At 37.2% G+C, this 22,243-nt stretch overlaps 1 protein-coding gene across 4 annotated transcripts in view; it reads right to left on the bottom strand.

Moving 5' to 3' along the window:
- ago3b (argonaute RISC catalytic component 3b) overlaps nucleotides 1-22,153 on the bottom strand; it is a 36,169-nt gene extending 14,016 nt beyond the window's left edge. Inside the window, exons 1-13 of one of the 4 annotated variants that reach the window (XM_055156949.1) lie at nucleotides 22,012-22,153; nucleotides 21,583-21,823; nucleotides 12,848-13,010; nucleotides 11,161-11,281; nucleotides 9,936-10,144; nucleotides 7,175-7,311; nucleotides 6,439-6,588; nucleotides 5,226-5,313; nucleotides 4,485-4,632; nucleotides 3,870-3,989; nucleotides 2,967-3,110; nucleotides 1,389-1,522; nucleotides 149-333 (exon numbers count right to left, since the gene is read on the bottom strand). In XM_055156949.1, the coding sequence (XP_055012924.1) occupies nucleotides 149-333; nucleotides 1,389-1,522; nucleotides 2,967-3,110; nucleotides 3,870-3,989; nucleotides 4,485-4,632; nucleotides 5,226-5,313; nucleotides 6,439-6,588; nucleotides 7,175-7,311; nucleotides 9,936-10,144; nucleotides 11,161-11,281; nucleotides 12,848-13,010; nucleotides 21,583-21,601 (1,618 nt within the window). In that variant the 5' untranslated portion in view covers nucleotides 21,602-21,823; nucleotides 22,012-22,153. The remainder of the gene's footprint in view (nucleotides 1-148; nucleotides 334-1,388; nucleotides 1,523-2,966; nucleotides 3,111-3,869; nucleotides 3,990-4,484; nucleotides 4,633-5,225; nucleotides 5,314-6,438; nucleotides 6,589-7,174; nucleotides 7,312-9,935; nucleotides 10,145-11,160; nucleotides 11,282-12,847; nucleotides 13,011-21,582; nucleotides 21,824-22,011) is intronic. The other 3 variants (XM_055156951.1, XM_055156950.1, XM_055156952.1) reach the window with 3 other exon arrangements.
- Between the last annotated feature and the right edge of the window lie 90 nt (nucleotides 22,154-22,243).

Here is a 22,243-nt window from a genome sequence, read left to right as displayed (position 1 = left end):
GTTGCTTTTTTTCCTTTGCTACATAATTCCATACATCTTACTCCATATATTTTGTCTTCTGTATGTAGATCAAATGTAGAAATTAGTAACACACAGTATGTCTTGTTTTGAATCACAAACTGTTATTATATTTGTGTATTGTGTTTACCGTATACAGGAGTTTTTCCAGGCAGGATGACGATGATCAGTTGCAGTCCGGCGTATGTGTTTTTGAGATGTCTGAACATGGGCTCCACGCTGTCTGCGCCCTGAGCATATTTACAGAAACACGGCTGGCCCTGGATCGGCATCCCGGCATCTTTAGAGATCTTCCTCAGCTGGTCTGTAAAACTCCTGACAAAACAAAAGGAACCGTTAACTAGAGATTGACTGATTTGCAGTTTTTCATGATGTCGATACCGATTGTTTAGAATCCAAAGAAACCAATGGCAGATGACCTCTGCCGATATTTTTGGGCCAATATCAAGAGCCAGTTTAGGTAACTGTCCCAAATTATCAAATCAAAATTCAATACAAACCTTTTTTTTTTTTTTTTTTTTTTTTTACAAACTGTGTAGAGAGCAGTGTAGTCAAATTTTGCTGTACCCTTTTCAGACTTCAAATAAAGCTTTATGCATATATTGTTATGCATATTTAATTTAACGGCCTATGCCTATAATCTGCAATATACTGGTATCTCTCTACTATTAGCACTATGCATTATGATTGGACATGCAATGGCAATTATCATCACTGCCTTCATATTCACACTCACACATTCACACTACAGCGTACAAAAACATTAGAGGCAAAGCAGGAGAGGCGTGTTGCTCAAAGACACAACAGCAGTCTGTACATATGCGTATAGCCGCTTGAGATTTCAATCACCAACCTAATAATACATAGCAACTGGTTGTGTTTGTATTATTTCAGGAACAAATGTTATTTTACGTTTTCGGCAAGTAGTCTGTCCTTTAAAATTTGTCAAACCACACTTGGTTCTCAAAATTTAAAATCCAGGTAAGAAAATTAAGTACACTGTTAATATACCAATAAAATGGTTTTAACCCTGGAGGAAGTGCACAGGGTGAAGGAAGTCTGGGAGTCCTTGCTTAGACTGTTGCCCCAGTCCCTGGTAAGCGGAAGAAAATGGATGGATGGTCTTAAAAAATGGCCATTAAAAAGAATAGGTCTAATACCAGATATAAATTAAATTAGAATACAGTTGTAATAAATAAAACTTTAGTATTAGAATAATAAGGCTGTGACCTGTCTGCATCTATTATTTATATAAATATGTATACACGTTTATAAAAAGTATTTTGTTTCTCACAAACCAGAGTCATACGCTGAGAGCTAATGCAGCGTTAATAACTGGACTTGCATAAACCTGTTTAAGGCTGACTCACTTGAGGATTTCCTCTCTGCACTGGCGCTGTGTGGCGAAGCATGCGATGGCCCACATCTTGATCTCAACTCCGGTGTGAAACTGTTTCCCTCTCATGTCCCACACGCCGTGACTCGGAGTCGCCACCGTCCGGTTCTGAAAACACAGTGTAGGCTGATCTGCTGAGACTGGCCCCAACACAAACTGTACAAGCAAGTGTCACAGGAACTAAACATGTAAATTTTTAACAGGCAGTGTATTAGAGTAATGGGCAGAGTGGTCTTTGAAAGTCCCATATCACGATATTTTCTGATCTTTGGGTTTCTTCATCACAAACACACCTGGAGTTGGGTTTTGTTTCATTCACACATGTTTAACGCGAGTTCTTCTCTTAAACTGAAAACACTGTTCCACTTTGTGATGTCATGCGGTGATACATGAAGTGCTCCCTGTGTTTGTAAAGTCCATACACCTTCACTAGAATCATTTGGATGATTTCAGCCCTGGAAATGTCAATATATACTGAAGTAAAAGTAACAGCTATTAAATTGAAAACCACCACTACATGACAGCACAATAGAGCATAGAGGTGGAACAGAGCATTTAGAGCTTTGGAGATGTAGACAGACTAATAATAAAAGGATTACTGAAATATGTGTGAATGAAACAAAACAACTCTGGGCATGTTTTTCATGAGGTAACAGCATTTTAACATGGTTTAAAGCTCACAAGACTCAATTTTGCATAATACAGGACCTTTAAACAAAGACATCTCTCTTCTTGTAAGAACTGTAATCTATACGTTTTTTTTGCACCTATAATAATATACCTCACAACTACTCATACTACACACACATTTTAATGATTTCAGACTGTACAATAAAAGTGGTACATGTATAAAATGAGAATTATGTAAGTGGGATTGGTTAAAGTAAATGCCAATTCAAATCAAAAGAGGATAAATGACTGCAGCAGCACATGCAAAAGACACATGCCAAACTGTAAAGCCAAGGTGAAAATAAGATTAGGGCTGCAATTTATGAACTCATGGTGACTAGCTGGCTATAATAAAATATCATAGTCGTATTTTCATAATCATGATAATTATCTGGACTAAACTGATTCTAAAACATGTCAAAAACAGTGGTATTATTAAATAATTAAATGTAAAAAAAAAAGATAAACAATTTCCAGTTATCATCAATAATACACTATTTGTAAATATTCTCTGTTTAGTAGGCTTCAGTCACCATATTTCAACTTTTATTTGATTGAAAATGTATTTAAAGAGTCTCAATGTTCAGAAGACGACTAATCTACTTCAAAAATAATTGTTAGTTGCAGCCCTAACTGAGATATAGTTACATATATTCAAATAGGATATATGAATTAAAAGGATTTTTCATAATATCAAGAGGAAATTTTTTTTAATGCAAATTAGCTCAAAACATGCATGCATTTAATCTCTAGAAATGACAGATTGGAAAAATACTTCAAATTGAATTAAAATATGCTTAAAAGAGCATTTGAGTGTGCGTGTGGTGTGTGCAGTGCGCTCAGAGACAGACAGTGAAATGAAGCGTGATTAAAGGAGAGGTACCATGAAGGGCTCAGAGCTCACCCTGCCGCCGTACTGCAGCATGGGGGCCGGCAGCACGCGGCCCGTCACCTGAGCCATCTCATCTCTGACCCGGAACTGAAACTCTTGAACAAACGGATCGGACTCATAGTTCGCGCTGCGCACCTGAGGAGAGACGGGGAGAGGGGGGAAAGAGGAGATTATATTACATAGCAGGAAACAGTATATTGTTAATCTGATGTATGTGACATATAATACAAACACAAACTGTTTAAAATTTAGATGATTAAGCAGAGCTTCAAAACTGCTATATGTAAATACAATGAGCCAGGGCAAAACATTAGCAAACATTTGCAGTATGACGTTTATCTAGATCTAGATCCTTATAACAAATAGTAGTGACTGGAGAAGGATGTTTGAAATTTATGGACCAATGGAGCTCAACAGTGACAGCATGCTCAGGTTCATGAAATTTTCTATTCATTCTTCCGAGACACTGCGAAGGGTAAGCATCTACATGCTAACGTTACATGCTAAATACGGCAGTTTTAAGTCAAAAAAGGATGTTTAAAATAACAAAAAATTTTTAATAATTGTGAGGTTTATAATGTTCCAGAAACACATTTTAAATAAAATTATAGGTCTTTAGTGGTCATTAGAATTGTTTTATATTCTTTTTTTTGTTCAGAAAGTCTATTGAGTCTACTGGTGTCGTTTATTTTGCATTAGACCAAACTTGGATTTCATTTAGGGCATCATTCCATTTGGACAACTAAAACTCATAACATGCAATACAATTATATGTTTTATTTGGTAACTTAATTGAGCAATCATAGCTGTTATACTCTATTTTTTGTAGGCAAGGACATAAAACAGTCCAACTCCCATGTGGTTTATAGATTTATGTCTTGACATGACACTGACCAGTCTGCTGATCTCCTCCTGTCTGTCTGGAGCCGAGCGCGCTGTGGCTTTGATCATCGTAGATGTCTGGTTATCTGTGAGCTTTTTTATACAGCGCTGCCCGGCCACAATGTTACACACCTATGAAAGGAAATAAGAGAATTTTATATCATTTTTACACATTTCTTACATTCTTTTACAAGCTGAATCTTTAGGTGAATGTGCTACTCTCCAATAATATGACCAACTAAATGTAAATATTAGGGACCAGGTCTATAGGGCTCTGAGCTGAGGCCTATGGACATGGGATAGATACATAAAATAAATAATAAAAATGTATATAATAAAATAATAATAATTAATAAACAAAACTTGACTGAGAAATGACTGAATTATTTTTTTTAACAAATGCAGTGTATTTTTATGGGGAAGAAACTCTGCAAACAGAATCACTTTTTTTCCTATTAGTACAAAAAGAGTGTGTGAAAAGTAATATATGCACGGAACTGAATCCAATACAATTGCCTTACAGAATCTATGAAAACAAGTTCTAACAGATCACAATAGTCACTAATATGTTGTCTCAGCATGGACTAATCCTGCCCATACTGCTGTATTAGTCCTCCAGTGTCTCACCTCCAGGGGCAGGTAAGTGTGCTTCTGCTCCTGCCCCACCTGCAGACAGGGCAGGTGCGGGTACTTCAGCTGCAGGTTGTACTTCTCTCTGAAATACTGAGCCACTGTCCGCTCCACCGTCTGACCATTCTCCAACTGCAACGGAAACCTGAAAACACACAAAACACAGTGTTAGTACCATAATACAAGCTGGAGTCAACCATACAAATAAAACAAGACATCTGAATTCTTTACTGATGGTTTTCAGATTATAGAAAGTGAAAGTTTGATACTCCCAGATGGGGGAAGAGCCAGATTTTAAAGTTGATTATGTTGTACTTTACCATGAATTATCCAAAAGGTAAATTTACAAATGTAAACTCACATCTATCAGTGGCTAGACCTAGTACCTTCTTGTATAAAAAATCAAAAAATTAAAAGAAAATATTATTGGCCAACTATAGAAAGTTGTAACATCATCTAAAACCCAGAAATAAAGAGGCAAACAAGCACTGTTTTAAAATCAGTTCTTTTTTCACTAGTTTTTAAAAAGTGATATGTACATTTCTTCTTGTTAATTAACTTGAGTATCATATTGTTTTCCATGTTTTTAGTAGTTGTATTGTGGCTTTGACTGTGATTGTCCTTGTCTATTCCATGTTTGTGTACAGCACTTTGGCCAGCTGTAAAGTTTTTAAAGTGCTTTATAAATAAAATATGGGATTTATTTAGTTTGATTTGGCTAGAGCAGATTAAACTCACGTCTGGAGGCTGGCCGGCCGCCGCGTCACGTTGCAGACCCTGTATTTTCTTCTCATCGTCCCACAGTGCGTTACTTCTACTTTCAGACCTGGAGAAGTCAAAACAAAACACTCCAAAACTGAGAATCAATCATCAAAAATCAATCAAGAATTTACCTATTGACAAAATGCAATACAAAATACTTATGGTTTAATGTTAACTTATAATTACAGCCATTATTATTAAAACAAAAATTATGTCAATATTATTAATTACAATTTGCACAATATGGAAGATACAACAATAAGAACAGTTGAACAATTTCTGCATTTCTAATTAACAATTTCATTATATGTATTGGTATGTATTCATGTAATGTTAATGGATATCTTTATATTATTTTAACATGATTTTAATATGAAACACAACAACGTATTCAGCAAGTACCCTTCCCACATTAGCTGCAAAGGATCTTAAAAGGATCTTAAAATAACCCAGCAGACATAAAAAGCCCGAAGAACTAAAAATAGACGGCAGTTTGGTTCAAGAGGGAGGATGAGGGGAGGAGGGGAGAAGGAGAAAAGGACTAATATCTCCTGGAGTCTGTAAAATTTTTAAAGTCTCATCTTCAAACTTTAATTCTGTGGCTCTAATAAACACTGCCTGAGTTGTGTGATCCTCTCTTGTCCTTTATTGATTTGATTTTCATGATTTTAATGATGAATATTAGTCCATTTTATCGTTTTACCCTGCTGACTTCCTATTTTCTCTTATTTGCTGGTTTAATAAGACAAGAACAACCTTAATTATATCGTTAAAATCTGCCAACGACTTGCCACAGTGTTCCAAATAGGAAGTGAGCGTGGATACACGTCCAGCTCCATCAACTCTGGCTCCAACTGACTTGTTATTGAACAATTGTCGCCCCTCTCTCTGTAACTGCCTCGTCATTTTGGTCTTAAAATGTTCGTATTAACCCGTTCTACACGAGCCGGGTGTTTTTATTTCACTATTTTGTCTTAATAAATTCCTTTTCCTAATATGGCTGCAAATGTACCCCTATAACTCAAGCCCAACACTACACTCACTTAGTCCACTTCTTTATAGTCTATTGTTTTATTAATTTTATTCTATTTTACAGTTTTATTTACCATGTTAAGTAGTATTTCAGTATGTGCAGCAATTTGGAAACATTTTTTGTTTGTGAAATGTGCTATAGAAATAGAGTGGGTACCTTTGGAAAATGTACCTTTGATCTCTTTGGTGAATTTGACGCGGTGGGAGTCGGTGAGGGGGCGGGGCTGCTCGTCGATGTTATGGATGTCCAGGACTTCACACATGAACTGGATCACGGGCTGAGCTTTGTAAAACGCAGTGGCAGAGACTGGGACAGAGGAGAGAGGGAGAGGAGTTAGAGAAAGTCATCATGAATAAAACTATAGATGGTGAATTATTTCAGATAAACTCCAACAATGATACGGCTTAATTTTGGTACTTGCTGTGTGTATTACCAGTGTGTGAGCCAGATTGTTAAAGGTCCTATATTGCATGAAATTGTCTCTTGTGAGCTTTAAGCCATGTTAAAAATGCTGTTACCCCATCACAAACATACCTGGGATTGTGTTTTGTTTCATGTCACACATGCTGAACCTTGTGATGTCATGCAATTCCTGGGCTTAAATTAACCAAAAAATTCTAGTGACTTATTTGTATGGGGTATAAAAACACATTGGAGCACTTCTTGTATTTCCACCTGACATCACAAGGTGGAACAGAGTATTTTCTGTTTGAAAGAAAGCTCTTAAATATGCAGAGTTTGTGTGCTAAACATGTGAATGAAACAAAACACTACTCCAGGTCTGTTTTTGATGAAGAAACAACATTGCATAGACCAGAAAACAGCGTAATATGGTCCCTTTAACACATTTATTCATAAAACTCCTGATTCAGTTGTTGTTGTTGTTTCTCACCATCGATGTTGAGCATCATCTTCCACATGGCGGGGCGGACTGACTGGTGAAAGCCGAACCACACCTCACGCCCCCCTCCCAGCGGGTGGTCGTATCCCTCCGGAGACGAGAAGAACGAGCGGCCCACAGGGGTGTATCTGCGAGAGACGGGGTGGTTAGTTTAAAGGGAGGACAAAGAACGAACAGGAGAAGGGTAAACTGTGGAAATTGCAGTGACATCATGCTGGGGGTGTTCTACATGAATCTCTATTGTCAGAATATTCAGCAGTTACTATGGTGACACAACACACACACTAGCCAGCACTACCAAAACAGTTTTGACATACAAGTGACTAACTGAAAAACTGCTGTTGGCTAATGCCAGCGAGCTTGTGACTGTAATTTTAAGTGTGAGAGATTTGTTTAGCAGCACAAATCATCTCATCTGTTGTATTTCCAACCAAGTCAGCTCTTTCTGGTCAGATTGTGCTAAAATAAAGCTCAAGTTTGAGTCTAACTTGAGTAACAGAGCTTCAGACAGAGTAGTGCCTTCAGTTAGCTTCACACCCCAGGGAATTTTTAAGACATCAGCTGCAAAGTATAAATTGAAATTAAATGCATAATACTATTGTAAATATTATGGTATATCATTAAAGACATTGGATCCCAGGCATTTGAGCAAATTTAGCCTTTCCCCAACACAAATATATCGTATAAGCAGCTCTTGAGGTCAAAGAAATTCTGCTGCGTGCTGTCTGCATCTAATTAGAAAGCATTTTAATATGCAATAATCAGAAAGTGTCCATTAGCATACTATTAGTTTTTAGCTTTGCAGTCATTGGCACTGGTCTCAGAGTTGTGAAAAGCGCTTATAAACTCATCGTAGTAAATAATTACGATGTTCAGAATGCATATGGTACGTGAGAAATAACAATTTTTTTATGGTTTTAAAGGTCCACTGCATAAGTTTTCTAGTGGAGGGTCTGTCAACTGCTTTTCTCCATGGATATGTTATTGCTTCATCTGGAATGTTTCATAGTATGGCATTAATCTTGATGAAACCACATGTAATTTAATAACTCTAAAATAGAGCTGTTTAATGTCATAGTGTGGAACATTCCAGAACAATGACATATCTTTAAAAACAAGCAGGTGATGGACCCCAAGGCCAAAAAGTTATATATTGCACCTTTAAGACAGCTCCAGAGTCTTTAGTTGTTTACAGTAAAATTACCTCACTAGCAGAAAACTGTATACTCATTTGGAAGACAAGTTATGTTTCTATTCACAGCCCGGGTTTTCAAGTGGATATATTGTACTTTTATTAGTTTAACAGTCAACGTATTTTTTAAACTAATGCATCGTGTTGCACTCGTCTTTCAAGTCGGCCTCATGTTTGCTTAAAATAAATATACCCAGGAAAACAAGACTGTAGCCACAAGATGATAAGAATCTAGAGTTAAGTCAGTCTATTGAGATGCAAAGAGCAATCAACCGAATACTAAAACTATTTTTAGTAGTGAGGATGAGGCCTAAAATCACCTAAACTTAAAATTCAATGTTATGTTTCCATGATTATTACAAAGACTCAGAGGTTGACAGTGATTCTCAGCACTGCTCTGTCTTTTCCGGTTCATCTTGGATCAGATTTCCTGTTGATCACAAACAACTCATCAACAGGAAATACTCAAGTCTAATTTAGAGTGTGTTTGCGAGAGATAAGTTTCAAAATCCCAGATCCAAAATTAACACAAACAATTGCCAGATCTGTCAAAATGAACCATTACAGCAGTTCTATTGTAATGTTTGACTGGACTTCTATGGCTAGGTGTGGCTTTTTAATCAGACTGATGAGTTAAATGGAAACAGAGGAGCAATTAAGTTAAAAATGTGAGTATTTACACAATCATGCAAGAAATCATTTTGTATCCCAGATAGACACATTTTGTTGTTTCCAAAAGTGACTTTTATATAATTTAACATCAGTTTGTGGGCCTTGCTGTTGTCAAATATCACTTATTGGCCAAATATCGGAGAGCGGTAACAGCTGGAAAAGCGGTAGATTAAAGCAAGTACAATAAAATAGTCCTTGTGTTAAATTATCTACTATAGTTTTGAGATTTCACCAACGTAAATATGACGTAATCTTTTTGAAGTTACTGTAATTATAGGTGATTATAAATGGAACTGACATAAAATAACAAAATTGTACACTCAGCCCATCTATCTATTCAAAACGTTCCTTGAAGGGGTGAAGTCAACTGGAGGAACTATAGGGCGGCAGTGGCTCAGTGCTTAGACTTGGACTTAGAGCTGTGGCCCCCCTTTGAATCAAATTCTGTCATTGTGTCTAGCCAGGCTGGCACCACCTAGTGCCTCCGCTCTATTTCATTTCTCTCTAGCAACTAGGTCAGGAATCAAAATACAATAAATGGTTCACAATAACCCCATAAGTGCAAGTTCGGGCACCAGCCAATCAGCAAAAAGTGATATAGTCAGTGTTGACAATGATCAAGGATTTAAAGCCAGAATAAAGAGAATTTTTGGTGAATTTTATCAAGGGGAAAGACCTTAATGTCCTTCTTCCTACGGGATTTGGGAAAAGCTTAATATACCAGTTAGCCCCGTTAGCGGCGCATTACATACATCACAACCAGTACAGCACAACAATCAGCGAATGGGTAAATAATAAAAAGTACCCGCCTACCATCGAGCGAACGAAATCTAAGGTTGGTACGAAGTGAAACGAAGTAAAAGCTCATGTATAAAAACCAGGTCTCACTTCATGGAGGGCAGGTGGCGCAGTACCACATCCACGGCGTGCACTGGGTTGGTGCTGATGGGTTTGTCCAGGTCGACGGGCTCTGCCACAGCTCGCCCGGTCAGGACCTCGTGCAGCATGTGCCAGCTCACCAGCGACACAAAGCGAATGGTCACTTTGAACGGGCGATCTTTACCCCCCTCACCAGGAAGAGTCACGTCCAAGTCCACCTAAGAACAACAGACAAGAAATCCATTAACCTGATAATCTTGACATCCCGGGTGTGTTTAGAAAGGAGGGTTTGATTCGTAAAAATTAACATTAACACAGGTGCAGCTTTCTTGGTTGGGGTTCTGTCATCATCATCATAAAATTTTAGTGCAGGATTCTAACCTGTAGCTGAGGAGTTCTCCACCCTCTTTCAAGACTCAAGTAGCTCACCAATGGACTTCTGAATTATACCTACTGTGCTGAATAACTAAAATTGTATAAACTGCTTATTATACCTGACTTTGTGCACTAATAAATGGATAATAGTTTATTTTTTATAGGCATCTAACTGTACTTCATCTAAGGCGTATCATACTTCTTATATATACTAAATATCTCTGAAATCAGTAGCTCTCTGGTATTTTCATTTGTGGTAAAACCCAAGAAAGGAAAAAGTAGAAATTTCACAAAACCATTGGCTTTTGCATACATGAATTTTCAGTTCAGCAACAAAATGAAGCAAAGATGGACCGCGATCTCAGAGCCAATATGCTCTCATCCCAAATGTATTACAACAGCGCAAAAGGCTCTTTAGTCGGGTTTGCAATCATTAAAATATTTCACAATTAGATGCCACAGCGCAGAGTACTACTGCTAGATTAATCAAATAGAAACCGCAATTTGAATGGACACAATTAGCAAAAGGCAAAAGCTGCAGTTTCTGAAGTACCACAATTTCCTCCAGTAACAACAAAATATCCTGTTTTATTCTTTATAACAGTGTAGTAGCTAACCCTGTAGTCTAGATCTGTATAGTTTTGCTCTTTTGCTCTTATATGTATTGTTTTGTGTGAGCTACTGTGTCCAAGTAATTTCCCTTGTGGATCAATAAAGTTTGTCTAAGCCTAATGTGATTCTTGTATTAGTTTGTTGGTCATATTTCAGACTTTGTCAATTCTCCTGTGAACTTTGAACAGAATCGTAATAGAAATACATTAATCACTGCTGTTTCTACATGATATCAGAGGAGTCTTACCCCGCTGGTGGCGACAGGCAGAGGCTGTGCTGTGTACAGGCTCCTCTTCCCATCGTAAACAGGCAGACGGTCCCCGAAGATCGTCACCTTGAAATGTTGAACCATGGAGTCCACCACCTCCCTGTGAGACACATGAGACCTGGTATTAAAAAGGCACTACTATATCTGGTATATTCAGGACTACCAAACAAATAGTCATTCAGCTGTAGATAGAGCCAGAGATACTTTTCCATATTGATTACACTGTATTTCGCCATGAAATATTCAAAAGGTAAATTTATAAATGTTGACCTTGATCATTTCTATTATAATATTGGCCTATTCATATTTTGCAGCGACATCATGCCAGGAGTGTTCCACATGTTGAACAGTTACCATGGTGACACAATGCACACATTATCAATCACTGTCAAAAAACATTTTAATATTGTCTAAAAACTCAAAAAGCTAAATGGATTTAAACACAGCACATTTTGAAGAGCCTGTGATTCATTTGAAAGTTCATGGTCCTGCTTAGAAGTTTGATTTTCAACAAAAAGCTGAAAGTGACTCGCTGAAAAACTGGCAGAGGCGGACTGCCTTGTGACTGTAATTTTATGTGTGAGACTTGTTTAATAGTACAAATCAGATCTCCTGTATAGTTCCAGTTGAGTTTTTCATGGTCAGATTATGTTAAAAAGTCTAACTTGAGTAACAGAGCTTCAGACAGAGCAGGGCCTACAGTTAGCGACATACCCTCAGGGAATATTTATGACACTGGCTGCAAAGTATCAATAGACATGGTATCCCCAGGTTTGACTACCCCAAATTTAAGACTTTCAGACCTTTTTAAAACTACTTAAATGAAACACTGCACCCATTATGCGGGCAAAAAACACCAGATGCAATTCTAATGACCATTACTCACTGCTTTAAATAACAAAAAATAATTTTGTTATAAAATCTTGTTCAGAACTAATTTATAGTAGTATGGATTGCTTGTAAAATGGCCAAAAAATCATTTATAACATTCTAACAAGACAAACTAACCTTTCATATTGTCTTGTCTCACATTGTCAAAGTACTTCATCCATTTAACATTTCCAACAACAACAAACTATTGTTCACTGTACTAATTGTTTGCTCATTGCCGCCGGCACTAGAAACCAAAGTATTGTTTGCACATACTCCAAATTAGATATTCATTCACGTTACATGATTTCCTCCCTCTGTTTAACATTGCACTGCAGCCTGGTTGAGTATACAAAGATAATAGGCCAATGAAATTTAAGACCATTGTGAAAAAAAATATGACTTGGACAACATAACTTAAGGCTTTCTAAGGCCTTAATATAGGAACATGAAATTTAAGACCATTTTAAGACTTTTAAGCCCTGATAGAACATGAAAATCCCTTTAAGATTTAAAACCTCTATTTGAAGAGACAGCAGTTTACCACATAGTCACAACATACAAATAAATACAAATAATAATAATAATGTAATTCAAAAGCCAGATAAAAAATGTGAATAAATAAAAGCGAAATAAACCCAACAGTTTAAAAACCCTTCGGGAGTCTGGTGTTGCGAATTAGCCGAGGCAATAAACACTGTGGCACTTGCATCAGATTACTGATTTCTTCATGTGTTTGTGCATCTGTCCCCGTTCAAATAAACAAATAAGTATAAATAAAGTATCTCGCCGTCACCTGTTGACCCTGCGCGGGCACTTGTCTGGCTTGATGTCCACCTCATACAGGTACACGTCGATTTTGGGGATCTCCACCTGGAAGCAGTTGGCCAGGAGCCGGATGGGTTTCCCGATGGTGCCATAACCTGGTCGCCGCGGCAACGAGAACAGGGACTGGGCTCCTACGGGAACACATGAGAGACAAAAATACAAAAGTTAATTAAAAATACAATGAATTCACCAAGTAGTTAGCAAGGATGTGAACATAAAAATGACAGCTTCTGTAATCATTATTGGGTAAAATGTGTTAAACCCAACATCCCTATGACAGTGAGAGTTCAAATGTAAGACTAGACTGGAATGCTCATGTAAAATCAGCAATACAAGTAATAAAAGTGGCAGCAACTTTTGAGTTTTCTGATCTGTTACAATGTTTCCTCATTATGTTTCATTCGCAAATGTTTGAGTAACCATTTATTATTAGTTTGTTTACATTTCCAAAGTGCTCTGTTTCACCCTGTGATGTGATGAAGTGGTAGTTTAAGTTAACAGCTCCTTTTACCTTTAGTTTAGGCTGTGCAATTAATTGAATTTTGATCGCGATTTCAATTTATGTGTCATCTCCAAACTCAGTTGAAAAATAAGTTGAAACGATTTGCTTAACTTAAAATAATAAATAAGTATATTTATTTTATTTTTTTAAATATAGAGATTGTAGAACAGCTGGATATATAGTTTATTTTGAATACATTTATGTTTTTCTATGTCTTATTTCACGGTAAGTTTATGCATCAGAAAACTGCTCTAAGGTATATATTTGTAGCTAATTTTTAAGTAAGAGTAAATTGTCAAAAACAGTGTTTTTTGAGAGAGAAATGCTGAATAAATGCATTATGTAACAAAAAAAAATAATCGTTTGAATAATTGTGATTTCAATATTGACCAAAATAATCGTGATAATGATTTTTTTCCATAATCGAGCAGCCCTACCTTTAGTTCAGTAGAGATTGGCAATTCAAGGTCTGAAATCATCCAAATGATTCTAGTGAAGGTGTATGGAGTTTAAAAACACAGTGGAGCTCTTCCTGTATTACCGCATGACATCACAAGGTGGAAAAGAGTGTTTTCAAATATGCAGTGTGTGTGGTAAACATGAATGAAGCAAAACACAACTCCAAGTACGTTACAATGTCGTGAAAAGTAGATCAGATAATAACGTAATATGGGCCCTTAAAATAATACCACAAACTTTTATCAACATTTATCAAACGGTCTGGAGCAACTCAGAGGAAGGAAGTGGTGTTAAGGACTTAAAGATGTTAAGATTCGTTACAATCTGTTTCCTCTGTTATTAAAATAAAATAACTGACTTGACTAGCTGTGCGTTTAGTGGCCACAGTGCAGAGTCAGAGTCAGTAACATTTCGTGTAGGTGTCTGGTGAGTGGCGTGACCTTTGCAGACGGGACGCGGAGTGGGTGTTAGCATTAGCAGCACAGACGCTAACGTGACACCAATTTTCATAAATGTCAAACTGCCCTCACAAACTGACATCAGGCACTTTACACAGAGGCAGCCGGAGCCACAATGGGACAGGGCTATTTTGAGGTGAAGAATGAGCAGTCTATAAATAAAAGTGTTGGCAGAGGTTGAACAATTTGGAATAATGTCCAATCTTTCCAAATTTGTCGTGCTGTAGTTCAAAAGCGCTGCCTGTAATGCTCCACGCAGATCTTGCTGCAGTGCATTATGGGTATAGTAGTAGTAAATCTTCCTGTACACAAACTATGCAAGTTGTATAGTGCCCCACAGCTGTAAAGGGAGCCAATAGTTTTATCATTCATGTTGGTCAATCTACTAGAGATGTAACAATAACCAAAAAATAGTGACACTGTATTGTAAAAAGTCTCACAATAATACGAATTACAAGTTTCTTTGCTTAAATGTATTGTTTTATAGTAGCAACAGCTTATAAACAGAGAACTACATATCCCATGATTCATTTCAGTGCAGACAACATGAAGAAATATGTTTTTTACTTGAATTCTTAGGGTTATGACTAGGGCTGGTTATCATTAAGAAGTTGCCGATAGGATACATACCTCGATACAGTGCACTTTCAATTCAATACAATATATTTCAAATTGATTCGATACAATTCAATAAAAAATAATGGCTAAATCATGACTGTGATACTAAAAGTCTTTGTTAAATCACTTCTTGTGCAAAGTTCATGCAGATTTTAATCATCAAAACAGTGAAAATGTGAAAAGTGTGGCATAAACGCGTTTACTTCCTCTAAACAAGCAACAAAACTGTAGCGCTGTAACAAAATAATTGAGTAAAATATACCAAAAAAATACTCTTGGCGATATATCGATTCAGCAGCCCACGATATTGATACTGTATCATCACATTAAACAATACGATATATCGATATTTCTGCATACCCCTAATTATGACAGTAATGAGTTGCACCAAATCTTGTCATGGTATTTTTAAAAGCAAAAAAGTTTCCTATCTACAATTATATTCTCCTCTCCAAAATATCACAATAAATATCGTACCGTGAGATGCATATCGTGAAAATATTGTACCGAAAGATTTGGATATCGTTACATTCTACATTTAATTACAACAAAATGCGCTCACATCTCTGTGTATATTAATCAGTTATGTGTTAATTTGCGTAAACATCATGCACATATCAATAAGGTTTATCACCTACTAATTATTTGTGCAGTTATTTGATGTCGTTCTGCATTTATTTATAATACAAAATATGTGACGTGATCCTAAAGTTAATCTAATGGTTTCATGGCAGTGCATAATCACATTATGATAGGAGAGAAAAAGAGAGACAGTCCTATTTATAATGAAAAGGGCTGTTAAATTGAAGTAGACATTTGGAGACCAAGAGTAAGTTTAGAGGCCTGGTGTGGCACAGAGGCATTACCACATAAGACACATCATATTTCAGATACAGGTTTTTTCATGGTCGTTATGTGGAGCCTATTTGAATTACTTTCCCCAAATAACGTCATTTAAATTTACTACAAATCTCCCCTAAGACCGGTTTTACTGCAAATAATTAAGAAAGCAGTGTAGTCCTGTTTTGTGCAAATATTATTATTATTAAAGTCTTACAAACATAAAGCTTTGTGTGCACTCTTCAGGCAACAGATGGTCCAAAACAAAATATAGACCTGAGTTGAAGATTTAAGGCTGGTGGTCAAATTGCGAAAAACTGCAAACATCGACCCAATATATCGATACATATAATGATACATCTATCTCCAACAGAAAACACAGTATTTTTCAGTTGGCTAAAGTGTTAGCCAGTTTTAGCCAGCTGGAAAAGATGAATGTGATATAAAACGGTAAAAATTGTGTAATTATAATAATCAACATTTTTTGGTTGATAATCAGGAATTAATTCTAGCCAATTTGTTGTTCTATTGGCCGTTATAAATGCCTCAGTGCTTTACTCTGTCTGATGTGGGTAACTCAGACACATGTGATGCAGATGTTGACAGCTGTGCATCATGTTATGGAATGTGAATAATCACTTGGGCCCCCTGAAGGTCAGATCCGGCCCTGCAGAGACCTGAGGGAGACGTGTTTATTTGTTTGAAAGAATGTGCCAGACTCAGGAGTTCCTTCAGAAAACACCACAAACACCGCAAAGGTCAGTTATAATTCCTATACTGACTTATCGTTCAATATATGAAAGATGGAACAATAGATTTTGGGGCTCAGTATTTATAGTCGGTACTTTCTCGGGGTAATAATGGAGATTTTTTTTAACCATTTTTATAATAATGTGAGATTTGAGTTGTAGAGATTAGAATAAATAACGTTTATCTGTTGCAGCTCAAACATTTTTAATGATGCTGTCCATTTAAAAATTGGATTACTGGCATTATCTTGCTTTGTGTCAGTGGCTTCAAGTATTTTCAATATCAACTATCGCACTATTTCTCTGTAGCAAATAGCAATATTTCATGCTTCAAAATCTGTTACCGTGACAGGCATGCTCATAAGTATACCCATGTGTACTTTGTGCTTTAGTAAAAGAAAATTTGATGTGAGAAGTTGCAATCTGAGCCCCAAACTCTGAACTTTGTTGAGATGAGGCAAGGAGAGAAGTGGTAAGTTTTGTCATTTATAGTTTTATGAATGAGATCCCCAATAAAGTAAGTGACTTAAGTTAGCATCAACAAATACACGCAGAAAAGAACTGAAGATTTGCCTCTCCAAAACCACAAATTGCAGTATATCCTCTTACATAATAATTTAATACTGCAAAATGGCAACTGCATATTTTCCCAAACAGATACTCCCTACAGTAGAGGCCCTCAAAGTCTCAGATTAAGTCCCTAGACCAGATCCAGTCCTGGTTCAGACTCTCCAGGTGCAAAGTCCCCAGGGCCGTTGCCGTGGAAACAGTGCCAGGTGGGATCTCCCTGAAACAACCAAAATGAATACAGGTGCAACTTTGACTCCTTCAGTTTTCATCAAAATCATGCTCTACATAGAAGTATGTTACAAAAAGTCACTGCCCCATATTAAACAGGTAATGAAGCTTTAACCTCGTGACCCACTTTTCACTCCATAACTCTGACACAGGGAGCGCAGCTTTAGACAACTGAGCAAACTCTTATAACTGAGAACTAGAAATATGTAGGACTGTTATGATAATATTTTTATATGAATCGCTACAGAGATATACTGCAATAAAAGATCATATTTAAACTACTTTATGCCACTAACACAATAACAATAATGCAGGATAATCCCAGTGAATCATTTGTAAACAAACAGTATCACTTAAAGGCATAAGCTGCAACAAATACATAACAGAATGTGCCAATAACTTCTTGGGTTCTTTTTAAAGTAAATACAGTAAAGTGTATTTACTTTGTTGACATGTTTCGGCTGTTAGCTGCAGCTGAAGTAACAACAGCTGATACCCGGCACGTCACCACCAACACCAGTGACAGTTCTGAAGATCTGAAGATGGCCCGCAGCTAGCAGCCAAAACACGTGAACGAGGTAAATACACTTTACTATACTGTCTTAAAAAAACAAAAACAAGAAGTTAAAGTACATACGAAGACAAAATGAACATCTTTGGATTGGAATCTACCAAAAATCAGAAAAAGCACTTACTCAACCCTCTAGAGCTCAAATCTTATCGTATTACAAAACAGAAACAACAATAACAAAATCTCTCCACTATTGCAAAGAAAAGGCATCCACTATAACATATTGAGAAACATTAAGCCCTAAAATACACTGTTCCAGCTTTCAGATATTGAACGATAAAAGGGATATGGTAATTATTGTGACATGCCCAGAAATATATTCAAAAACTATGTAAAAACACAAAGAAACAAATCATGTACACATTTTACTTTCTTATAATCATTATTATTATGGGCTTAAAGGGTCTATATTATGAAAAACTGACTCATGTGAACTATGATGCTGTTATCCCATCACAAACACCTAGAGTTGTGTTTTGTTTCATTCACATCTTTTACCTTTGGTTATTAGAGACTGGCAATTCCAGGATTGAATTCATCCAGATGATTGTAGTGACGATGTCTGAGATGTCTGTCAGTTTGAGAGTGTTTTCTGTGTAGGAGAAGCCTAAAGGAGGAGTCTAAATATGCAGGGTTTGTGTGTTAAACATGTGACTAAAACAAAGCATGACTCCAGGTATGTTTCTGATGAGGAAACAACATTATAACAGATACGAAATTAGTGTAATATGGGTCCTTTAAAGCAGGGCGGAGGGCAGCGGAGTCATTTGCACGTGTCGGTTTCACAGTGAACCAGTTTAGTCCGTAGCCCCCAACAACATCAATACTAAACACAAGCCTCAAAACACCAGCGTCCCCCACAGCTATAATCAACAATGCACGCCCTGACTCCTGAGCATGCTCCATTGACTCGCGCTCAACACTTCGGGCAGGGATGGCAGTTAAAACGGGCGAGTTCAGGCGGCACGGGTCGCCATGGCAGCAGCTGGACCAGTCCTCAAACGGATAAGTCAACTGCCGGGTTTCAGATGACATCACAGCGTTGTGGAGTCTCACAGGGCTGCGGTGTGTAATGAGTGAAGTACAGGTGATATTATGACACGTTTAGAGAAGATGAAAGAGTTAAGTGTTTACACAGCCCCACTTTATTTTAATCAAGATCGAGATTCGCTCATTTCTAATCATCGATGACCGGCTTGGGTCTACAATCAGTAAAAGTATGTGGTTTGGAGCTGGAGATCAGACTTTGTAGGAAGCGATTTGACCATTTTTGTGATAAATGGCAAGAGCTAAAACTTGTAACGGGCAGGAAATTAATATTAAGAGATTTATTGATTTATAATGATCAATGAGGGGGAAAAAATGTTTGTCTTATTGCCCAAAAGTAAGTATTCTGAACACCAAAAATAATTAAGCCATATTTAGTACAGGGCTGAGCAGCGCTGCCTCATTTGAAATAAGTGATTTTCTTTTTAAGCATGCAAAAGAAGGTAATTATCCTTTCAACCTGTTACAAGTTGGTGTTAATTTTTTTTGTCATAAACTCAAGTACAAGACAAGAAATTCGGGTGCATCAAACAGCCCAACTTCTATGAACATTATCAGCTCTTGTAGTGAGTTAAAAGAAAGAGACATCCTTTGTGTGTCACTAGTAGAACTTTGTAGATTTAGTGGAAAAAAGTATAATACAGAAATAGTAGCCTCTGTACCCCCTCTGAGAATCAGGGCTGCAGCTGACTAAGGAAATTCTTGATTGATTACAGTATTTCTATGTATCTGACTCACAATCCACTGTCAAGACAACTGCATGAGAGTTCATGCAAAAACAACTACTGCTAACTGTAAAATTATGTGTGTAAAAAAGGACTAGAGAATTATGTGTTTATATGAAAAAATGCAGATTAAATGCATGATTCTTTTCCTAATCTCCAATCAATTCACTCCATAGCTTCTCCTTTCTGTTGTAGTCCATTTCTTTATAACCTAAATAAAATAATAAGACACTATTGACCAATTAATCGACTAAACGAAAAGACGTACATTGAGCAAAGCATTACTGAGAGAATGACATCAACACATTATACAATCCACCACTTTTCATTCACTTTTCCCCTCAGCTTTCAGCCTTCAGAGCCATCTGACGGAGCACGCCTGCGTTTGACAGCTACAACAGTCATGACGTAGACAAAAGGAGAGTAAACCTGTGGGGCTGGTTTGAAAAGGAGCAAGAGGGACCCGCACTGAATCCGATTGGTAACATAAGAAGAGGGTAGTTTGGATAAGCAAATGAATGAACACAACTGCAGTGGTTTAGTAGAAAGCAGAAAATGAATATGAATAAAATGTCTGTTTGCCATTTCTTTTACAAGCAAAACTTTTGGATTTGTTGACATTAAGTAGTCATTAGGTTGTCATATAAACTTGACTCCCGTGTGAACTACATTGGTTGGCAGAAGTTGTTTTACTTTGCTACATAAATATAGACCTGTCATGAGAACAAATTCTGAAGTTCGATATATTGCTGAAGCAAACAATAATATTAAAACTAATCTATGCCGATGATACAATACCCAAGAGCAGATTTAAACCACAAAAAACTATTCTAAATCAGCAATATTGTTAAAAAAATATGAGCTGCAATAAACAAATAGCAGAATGAAACACTTTAGTATAGTTTGTATCTGTAATGAGTCACAGAAATTATTAATCCAAACTTTTATGGATTAAATCTTATCATATAGCCTTAAAATAACCCAAAAAAATAAGAAAAAGAAAATGCACAAACAATAAATACTGTACCAGCTTTCATAAATTGAAGGATAAGGCCATTTAGTAATTATCGTGACAGGCCTACATAAATAAACTTGAACATGCTCTCATTGTTTTTCATGACTTTACTGCAGATCTGGGCATTGTACAGCCCTGGGGCCACATTTGATTGACTCAGGCCGGCCTGTTTAAGCAAGTTAATTTGGAATTACAAAATAAACATATTTTATAATTTTACCTCTTACATGGACTAAAGCTGCATTGCTGTTTAATGAAATTTTTTGTAAGGCAACCTCACTTTTTCACTGCTTAGTCATAACATCTACTCTTAACAGTCTTACCAGCTTGTCCAAACAATGCTACTCACTTTACTGCTTTTTATAAAGAAATACAATTATTATACATAGTTGAGTTAAGCATTTTGGCCCGGCCCTCCACAATATTTTCTGTTTCTCATGTGGCCCCATGGAAAAAATAATTGCCCTTCCCTACCTTACTGTGTGTATCACCTTTATTCATTCATTCTGGTTAAACCAAGAGTCGCTCAGCTCAGTTTAAGCAACTGCTCAACAAGTAATACAAAGAGAAGCCAAAAAAATACAGTAAATAATGCTTTCTTCTTTATGATCTACAATTTTATAAGTTTGCTTAGACGTAAAACTTCTAATATGCCGATGTTTTGAGAGTATATATACACACACACGTACACACTACTACTATACTGATATTTGAGTACAGGTTCAGCAATAATACTTTACCAGCAAAGCAAAATACCAGGCATAACCAAACTATAATCTCGTTTCACGCTACGAATGCCACCAGCTACAACCGAGCAGGCAGCAGAAGCAGCGGCCACCAGCCTGAAAATAACCCAACACCTGAACGCCAAATTAGGTTAGGTAAAGCAACATGGCCCCGAGTGTGAGTACTGGCTCCCACCTGTTGTTCCGATGTCCATTCATGAGGTCTCTGTCCGGAAGACCCGGCTCTCTCTGCGAGGCTAAACTCCTTCTTCGGCAGCGGCTGAAAGCTCCAACGCCTCCCGGATATCTGACCTCCTTTTCGGGTTCGCTGCGTTCCAACGAGTCGGTCCGCTCGGAGGTCCACTTGGGGTAACTACAAAGCTTTAAAGTTGTCAGAATAGCACCGGGTCCGATTTAAAACAACTTCTTTAGTGTATCTGCGAAAAAACAATCACATATGGTAAAGTTAGATTGTTTTATTGGCGTTAAAATCACCCAAAAGTAGAGTTGGTTGGTAACATTTGGCAGATAGCATTAGCGGCTAACAGTGTGCTAGCTTTCGGCGACGAATACTAAGAAGCGACCGAATGTCAACTCAAAATTCAAAGTGTTATTGAATATTTACCTCCTCGCGTGTGATATTTGTCGTCCTGGGTTAAAAACGAGGCGATCGGAGCCGTCTTTACCATATGTGGGGGTCTGTAGCCCCGGTGTCCAGCTCGGTTTCAGGGATAGACCGGTATGAAGCGTCTCCTCCTCCGCCTCTGTCAAGTTTACAAGCGGAACAACACCGCCCCTTCACAATAAAACCACCGGAGAATTATTTATTTATTTATTTTATTTTTTATACTGCAAAA

The sequence above is a fragment of the Boleophthalmus pectinirostris genome, unplaced genomic scaffold, assembly GCF_026225935.1.
Source record: "Boleophthalmus pectinirostris isolate CB_2022bp ecotype Guang Dong unplaced genomic scaffold, ASM2622593v1 HiC_scaffold_21, whole genome shotgun sequence".
Classification (NCBI taxonomy): Eukaryota; Metazoa; Chordata; class Actinopteri; order Gobiiformes; family Gobiidae; genus Boleophthalmus; species Boleophthalmus pectinirostris.
Note: the sequence above shows the minus strand (reverse complement) of the source record. Positions and strands in the feature narration are given on the sequence as shown.